The sequence below is a fragment of the Lepidochelys kempii genome, chromosome 2 (genome assembly GCF_965140285.1).
Source record: "Lepidochelys kempii isolate rLepKem1 chromosome 2, rLepKem1.hap1, whole genome shotgun sequence".
NCBI classification, from domain to species: domain Eukaryota; kingdom Metazoa; phylum Chordata; order Testudines; family Cheloniidae; genus Lepidochelys; species Lepidochelys kempii.
Window position 1 is genome coordinate 238826182 of NC_136381.1, and position 8715 is coordinate 238834896.

The following is an 8715-nucleotide window of genomic DNA, read 5'->3' on the forward strand; positions in this document are numbered from 1 at the left end:
GCTGCCCTGGGCATGAATCGCGGATCCCCCCCCCGGGCCATTCGCAAGCCGGAGGGGGGGGCGGGGCGGCCGCAGGCTGCCAGCCAATCCCAGGCGCAGCCCGGCCCGGCTGCTGTGAGTGGCAGGGGAGCGGAACCTACGAGAGCGGCGCTGGGGGCGGGGCTGGGCGGGGCGAGGGGCGGGCGGCGGGGCAGGCTCGGCCGGCGCCGCGCTATTTACAGCGTTGGGCTCGCTCACTGCTTGCCTGGGTCAGAGCCCGAGTCGGTGGCTGCGGGAGCGGCGAGCTCGGCCCGCGGCGCGGCGCGTGTCTCGCTTGCCGGAGGCGGGGGCGCCCTGGCCGGGCAGAGCTGCGGGCTCGCCGTGCTCCCGCATGCGGCGGCAGCTGTGGCTGGAGAGCGGCGGCCGCGGCGTGTGATCAGCTGGGCTGCGCTGGCGGGGCGCGGGGCGCAGACAGCCGCGGGCAGCTGGAGTCCCTCGAGTGCGGCGCTGCGAGCTTAAGCGAGCCCTGGAGGGCACCTCGAGCGGCCGGGCGGGGCGGGTCCGGGCGGGGCGGTTAAATGGATCGCCATTCTAGCTACAGCTTCATCTGGCTGCAACTGGAGCTGTGCGCCATGGCCATCCTGCTGACCAGAGGTGAGGGGGCCGGGGGCGGCGCTGGGGCGAGCGGGGGCAGCTCCGTGGCGGTGCCGGGAGCGAGCGACTGGGGGACCCGGGGGTGCGGGGAGTCGTTAGAGCTGCGCGCGGCGTCACGGGGGTGCGGTGGCGGCTGTTGGGGTGGCAATAGCCCCGGGCTGCAGGGAGGAGTGAGACTAGAAGGGGCTGGTTGAGTTGCGGGGGCTGGAAGGTGCGGGCGTGCCCGGGGGGGGGGGCAGCGTGTGGTGCTGCGGGGGTAGCTCTGAGCCCCCAGTGCCAGAGGGCGCAGCCTCCCCCCAGCCCCGCACTCCCTCCTTGGAGGCTCCCTTGAACGTGGGTTTCCTCTCCCAGGCTGCGCTGGGAGCTCCATGCAGAGGGCTCCGAGCTGGCTTTGAAGCCCACTGCCAAGCCTTTGTTGGCGTGTAATATTCCTCCCTGCTGAGCCTCGCAGGCTAGGACAAGCTCGCCTCTTGGAAGGAGCGGTACTTGGTTCCCCCCGCCCGCTGCTAGAGGCTTTCCCCCGTTCATTGATGTAAGTCAGACCTTAAGGGCAAGCGGTTGTCAAAATGTTTTTGTTAGTCTGCCTTCAATGAACTTCTGAACGCTTCCAGCCATGGAGCCGGGCCATCTTAGAGACACACTGCCCCTTTTGGAGCCCTGGCGTGGTTTTACTGTAGGGCGGATAGTCTTGCCTCCCCCAAGTGTTTATTAAAAAAAAACACAAACCCAAGGAAAGTACATCAGAGGGAATTGATTCCGGCCCCCCACCCTCTTTTTCTAATCCTTTTAAAACTAGTAGTGGATTAGAGATGTGTTTAACGTCTTGTTGCAAATGCTACATTCCGGTAAATAGGTATGTAGTTTAAACACACTTAAATTAAATTAACACTGTCTCCATAGAGTTCAGTGACTGCTTAGTGGGTCCTTTTTTTTTAAGGAGGAAAGGTCACCTTTTTGGCTCCCTATAATTGCCAAGATTCACAGAGGAGGTTAAAGGATAAACTAGCACAGTGATGATGTGCTACCATATTTATTTATTTTGGAAGTAAAGGTGTAATTAACCCTAAATAACAGCCCTTGCAGCATGCAGAGGGAAGCTGCCTGGCCCCATCAAAGGCAGGCAGAACAGGGAGTGACTGAGTGATGTGAAGTCACAGATACTGAAACTATGTGCCTGATAATGATATAATTAGGGGATCATAGACTTCTGGCTGCTGCTGACTTCAAAAGCTTTAAGAGAAGCCTGCAGTCTCTCCTGTAGCCATCTTGACTAAAAGCAGACATTTTTCTTTAATAGCTATATACAGTAACAAGAAAGAGGAGAGAACAGAAGGGCATTGTTCTGTTTCAAAATACCAAATACCCTTTCTGGCCTTTTTGCATAGCACAGGAAGAAACTTTATGAATTGACAGAAATACAGTTTTAATACAGTAATACAAAGTCCATTCTGTTCTAACAAAAATGTGGCTTTAATTAAAATGGAGTTGTAATAACCCGATGACTAGCTTGTCAGATTTTGTTTATAAGACTGTCTTAGGTCAGTAAAATGTAGAATTTTAAACAGGGTCATATAAACAGTTAAAATAGAAGTATGCTTATTGTTTCATTTTCCTCCCCATGCTGAGCTTAGAGCAGTGAAGGAGAGTCAACTTTGTTCTTTGTTTGCATTTTTTTATTAATGTGCTCTAACGGAATAGTAGCTGTCATAGACCCTTTTTGCAGGGGAAAAAAGTAGCAAGCTCAGTGATTGTACATAAGAAAGCAGAGAAAAGCTGTTCACGAATTTATTGGAAGGGAGACTTTTATGAAACTAAGGAAAGTTGGGCTCCTTAGCCTAAAGGCCCAAGGGAGCTAATGCAGACTGGGGAGAGAGGTGCTCTGTCATTTGGCTTCTATTAAGCAGAGTTATTAAAGGGCAGCAGGGACTTCAGGGTCCAGAGCCTCTGCAGCAGCATTACCAGGAGAGCTGAGCCTAGATGGGCTGAAGCCTGGAAGTTAATTTGACTGAGTCCTCTCCTGGCCATACGAAGGGGGAGGGGATATTTAAAAGGCAGTTCTTGCATTAGAAAACATACTCTGAAAATAAACCTGTGCAGAAGTCTGATAATTCAACTGACTTTTAAAGGCTCACTCACTGCCTCTGTGGTAGGAAGTACTCCAACTAACTGAATTGAAAGTCTAAGTAAATCCCCACTTGTAATGATGGCTCCAGAGTCAGTCTGCTGTCCTCTAATTCTCTGAACTGCTGGCATATTGAAATAGGTTGAGTTATGACTTGCCTAGAAAGAATACATTTTCCTGACAGTACAAGATGTATATAATCATGACCGTGGTTTGGAGAGCACAAAATGAAGCATTTTATTACGAACTTTTAGCGCTTCCCTTCAGAAATTTTTGAGGTTTCATGAGAGATTGTTTTTATATAACCAGTAGAAGAAGACTTTCAGTCTAAACGTTTCCCCTTTTTTGACCACATGTTGGATTGCCTGCAAAAACTAGGGGTTTTGGGGGAGGCGATTTCAGCCTTGCAGAAGCACACCCCTTCTTATGATTTTCCATTTGGGTTGAAAAATTGACTTTGGCAAACAAACCACTAATTGTAAACTGCACAGTTCCTGTTTTATAAAACTGACTTTAAAAAGCCCTGTTGCATGAAAAGCTCCTCATAGAAAAAGTTCCTTTTCTGAAGAGAGCACAATAGATGCCCAATTTCATATAGTAAAAATCTTCCTGACTTGCCATTTCTAGATTCTAATGGTTCTAGCTGATAGCTTTATAAGGTGTTAGCTAAAGCTCTTAAACCTTGGCATAGCCCTGAGAGATAGCAAACAGTTCTGCAGTTCCAATTAAATGTGCCAAAATCAAAAAACCTTAGAATGATCAACCATCAACAGTAATGATTTAAATTTTAAAACACTGTAGCAATGCTATTTCAAACTAGCTTTGGGGGGTGGGGTGGGGGTGAGGAGATCGTGCCTCTTAAATAAGGATGGATTTGATCACCTGTCGAATGCTCATGTTTAGTAAGTAGTAAAAATACCTAGCTATTATGCGGATGTGGTTATGTATGTCTTATCTAGCAGTATGACCCAAAAAACCCTAGTCTTAATGAGAAGTTTGAAGTGTGACATTTCAGTTATTCCTGCTTTAATATATACTCAGCTTTAATAAAGTATATCGTAGTAGTAAATATTGGTATTGGGCTAGTGCCCAAAGGCGCCACTGGGATTAGGGTCCCAGGGTGGTAGATACTATACAAAAACCAAAAACAGACAAGCCCTGCTCTGCAGGGTTTACAATCTACAGTGACCAGAAGTTTGTACCCTTGAGTTTGTGCATTTTGTAATCGCCCACTGTTAATTTGTGAGGTAGCAAGTGAGTTTCTGTACTAACTAGGAATAAAATACTTGACTTTTTTTTAGGTGAAATTAGATGCTACTGTGATGCTGCGCATTGTGTTGCAACTGGCTATATGTGCAAATCTGAGCTTAATGCCTGCTTCTCCAGACTGCTTGACCCTCAGAACACGAATTCCCCACTTACTCATGGCTGCTTGGACTCTATTGCAAACACAGCTGACATCTGCCAAGCTAAACAGGCACAAAACCACTCTGGCACCACCATGCCCACATTGGAATGCTGTCATGAAGATATGTGCAATTATAGAGGACTGCATGATGTTCTCTCTCCTCCCAAGGGTGAGACCTCAGGTAGAGAAAGCAGTTTCAACTAAATGTCTTCTCTGATCTATAGGCTTGTGACAGCCAAGACCTTGTATGTCTGCTATTGACTTTGTTGTTAATGTAATTAGAGATACCAGAGGGAGAAGCATGTGGCGGGATGCAGAGATGTATCTCTAAAAGCTGAGTAGCTTTTATGTCTGCATTAGCATTAGATGTCTGCCTGTCATGCCTGCTTCTCAACATTTCTAAGAGGCAATTGTACAGTGGTACTCATTCATATTAGATCAACTGCCAATGTAATAAAAATACATTATCTTAACTTGTTTTAGAAATGGTTCAGATCAATTTGTAGAAGTACTATTTGTAGATACTTTCCAGTGTGATGTTAAATGATTACCAGCAGCAGCTTTTAATGTGTGGTTTAAGGAATTGTTAAATTTGAAACAATTGTTTAGTTGAGACTGAAATAAAGTTGACATCTTTGTTTAACTTTTTGCAGGACAGGGGAGCAGATATCAGCATGACAACAGCAGAAATCTCATCACAAAGGTTCAGGAGTTGACCTCTTCAAAAGAATTGTGGTTCAGAGCAGCTGTAATTGCTGTTCCCATAGCTGGTGGGCTGATCTTAGTGCTGCTTATCATGCTAGCTTTGCGGATGCTCAGGAGTGAAAACAAAAGACTGCAAGATCAACGACAGCAGATGCTCTCCCGTTTGCACTACAGTTTTCATGGACATCATTCGAAGAAAGGACAGGTGGCAAAGTTAGACTTGGAATGCATGGTGCCAGTAACTGGTCACGAGAACTGCTGCATGAGCTGTGATAAAATGAGACAGACAGACCTCAGCAATGATAAAATTCTTTCATTAGTCCACTGGGGAATGTACAGCGGGCATGGAAAGCTGGAATTTGTATGACCAACTTTTTTTTTAAATCTGAGCTAAACTTACTAGGAAAACTCTCAAAGGCCTTTGGGTTCTGCTGGACAGGAGCACTTTATCTTAAGCAAACTTTCATTAATCATCTTTTGAGAGAGGATCTCTGCAAACAGAATCTTGGATATTTCCTCTGAAGGATTCCAAAAGTTGTCGTATTTGCACAGAGTAAAATACACTCAATGTATTGTTTGCTTTAAAGTTATGAAAGCAAAAATTAGAAGTTGTACACACTGTCACCAGGGATTTCTGAGCTGTAGGGAGCTGAGAATTGATCTAAATAATAAACTGTATAAAAGCTTCTATGTTTCCTGACTTATTGTAAAGAATCTTTAAATATATATATTTTGTCTGAAACTTCCTTGTGACTTTTTTGTAGAAGACAATAGTTTTCTTTTTAAAAAAGCTATTATGAGATGACATTAACATTCAGAATAAAATTGCAGGAAGTCTTGAAATCTGTTCTCCTGTAAAGTCCATCCTCCTGCAGAGTGGCAGAAGTGACTGTTAGTGCTGACATCCTCTTTCAGGAATATCTCTGAATGTCATGTAGTGGTGAGTCCACATTTTTCCCTTGTCAGGTTATTCCATTGCTGAACTGTTTGAAAAGATTAATTTTTTTCTTTGGGGGGTTTTCCCCCTCCTAACCTTAATTTTCCCTGTTGCAGCTAAGGCTGATTACTTTGTTCTGTTCTTGACTAACTGTCCCTCCTCCTCTTTATTTATTGTATTTAATTTACATAAATATATTTTGTATTCATCTACCTACACAGGGGGCAAGTAAATCTTTTGAGTCTTGGCTTAGTATGGCCCGTCCTCTCAAACTTTCCTTACAGTTCTTAACTTTCATAAAATCACTTTAAAAAAACAAAAAACCACTTTCTCCTCACAACTCCTCACAAACTTAAATTTAATTTAGTGTTACCCTGTGTCATACAGGACTTCCATTCATTGGCAAGAAGAATGGAGTAGAAAAGCCACATTGACCTTTCTAAATGTGATGCTCCTATTAAAACATCTGAATATAACATCTGCCTCATCTTTTGTGTGTTGAACACATTTTTTTCATTATCCAGTTTATTATAAGCCCCAGCTCCTTCTGTGGTATTTCTGCCTAGACTGCTTTCTTCCCATTCTAATTTGTGCACTTGGTTATCGTTCCTCCTTCAAAACCATTAGTTGGCCTTATTTAATAGATTCAGGGTTAGTTAAAGACCCTGGAGCAATTGAGAGGCCATATTTATTCTGTTTTTCACTGTAATTAAAGTGGACTTTCTGGAAAAGCAGGTGCCATGATCTTGGGGAAAACAAAACCCAGAATAGTGTTCTCATAAATGGGATCTCTGAGTAATGAGCAATATGAACTGAACTACCTGAAAAAGCTGGCTACAGTGTAGTGCTTACCTAGCACTTTATATGATCAAATCACTATTAAAGATTGACTAATCCTCATAACCCCCTTTTGAAGTAGGTAAGTATTATCCCCTTTGTACAGATTGGGAAACTGAAGTACACATGAAATGACTTGCCCAAGGTCAAAACAGTGAGTCAGTGGCATAGCTGAATGTAGAGTCAGAATGCCCAGAGTTCTTACCTGTGTGTGCAGTCCTCCAGTCTATGCTACCTTTACAGCAGAGTCCTTAGGAGATCTGTTTTACGGGGAGTATAGCTGTTGGGGCAAGCTGTGGGACCCTCTCACCTGGTACAGTTCTCCAGCTCCAGCCCAAGTCTGCTCGCATGGGCCAGCCATGGGTTTTTAACTGTAGTGTAATCAATACCTGTCTGTCTTGCCCTTTAGTTACACCGGTTTTTGCCACTGGAGTCCATATGACTGTACAGGTGTAGCTGAGGTAAGGATCTGACTTTATCTTCCCTTCCAGCTGATATTTAAAAATGTTCTTGGGTCTTCTATTGCTTGCCCCTCGGTTCTGTGCTTTAATTTGTATAAAATGCTTGTCTAGGGTTGGTCACTGTTCACGCAAATACACCAGTCATTCCTAGCAATAGTATACTTTTATGTATAGGGGAACCACTATTGAATTGAAATAAGGCATGGAAGTGGTGCCTAGTTCAGTCTAAGCATAAATCTAATCACAGTGACAGATGTGGGATTAAATCAGGTTCAGGGACTAGTATTTAAATCTTGCCAGGGTTTCCTCCCAGCCCCCTGGGGAAGCATTCCCTTTCTTTCTCAGCAAGTTGCATAGTCATTTTAAGCATCTTGTGATCTGAATCATTTGCTGCTGCTTTGAATACCTAAGGACCTACTTACCTCAGGCAAATGAGGCTGGGATGCTCTACTGTTCCCCCTTGCAGTGGAGATGCTGCTTTTGAAGCTGTGAGGGGAACAGGAGTGCTTGCTTTGCCCTGCCGTCACAGTTTGCAACCACAGGCTCACTGTGGGTAGCTGTACAAGCTCCGAGCATGCTTCCTGGCTCAGGCAGACAGACACAGGCTAGCTCTGATTGCTCTGAAAATAGCAGTGCAGGAGGGTGTAGCACAAGTGGGAGCTTAGACTAGCAGTCTGAGTATGTAGTTAGCTTGGGCTTCATGCCTAAGTACAGCTGCCCCACAGCTATGCTGCTGTTTGAACTCATGCTTGTCTGTCTAGCCCAGCTGGGAAGCATACTCTCAGCTGCATTGTAGATCTATCTTCTGACTCCTGCCCACTACAGTGTGCAAGCAGTTCTCTGGTTAGCAGCTGAGAGACAGTGCAGTGCACCTGCATTCCCAAGCTGTTCTAAGATGCTGTCCTGTTCATGTAACTGAACTTGGGTTTGGTCACTGTCACAGTTCATAAGTGTCAAGGCTACACCATACACCCAGCCCTCCCCCTCATCTCCAAATCCATTCACAGTGAAACACAGGTCTCTTTACTCTTTCCTTTGTTTCTTTTCTGCCACATACCTTAGCTCTGGTTAGGCAAACCCATACTGTGAAGTCAAATTAGCTCTGCTCTCTTATGCAAATTAGCAGTGCTACACTAGTGACTGGCCTGGTCTGATATTTTCACAAGGTGTTTTCACTGAAAACTTTGCAGTCAAAGATCTGAAGAAACCAGGAACAAGCAGAGCCTATCTTCATGTGTTAGATGATATATAGGACTTGATTCCTTCTTTTTCCTTGTCTCCTTTACTCCATGTGTAAACTGCTTGGGATAAACATGTGAGATCTGGAATAAAAGATATCAGAATGTTGAGTGAGATTTTTAAGTGTCACCAGTGAAACAGCACAATCATAAAGCCTTCTCTCTACTGCAGGGGAAGCTGTGCCAGGGGTAATAATGCTAGGCCTCCTAGGACAGATGGCTTCCAGAATTGTGCCCACATCATGCTTCTAATTCTGGGTGGCTTAGTTCAGTGGTTCTCAACCAGGGGTATATGTACCCCTGGGGGGTACTCAGATGTTTTCCAGGGGCTACATCAATTCATCTAGATATTTGCCTACTTTTACAACAGGCCA

General features: G+C 45.0%; 1 protein-coding gene across 2 annotated transcripts; it reads left to right on the plus strand.

Annotated features, from left to right (window-relative positions):
• Positions 1 to 249: 249 nt before the first annotated feature.
• Positions 250 to 5610, plus strand: BAMBI (BMP and activin membrane bound inhibitor). Of its 2 annotated transcripts, none has more exons than XM_073334359.1 (3): positions 250 to 633; positions 4057 to 4344; positions 4817 to 5610. In XM_073334359.1, exons 1-3 carry the CDS (start codon positions 558 to 560, stop codon positions 5233 to 5235), a joined length of 783 nt encoding a protein of 260 aa, XP_073190460.1. In that variant the 5' UTR covers positions 250 to 557; the 3' UTR covers positions 5236 to 5610. The 2 variants fall into 2 exon arrangements, with proteins under 2 accessions (XP_073190460.1, XP_073190462.1); XM_073334361.1 differs by having other exon boundaries at positions 4057 to 4332.
• Positions 5611 to 8715: the final 3105 nt, after the last annotated feature.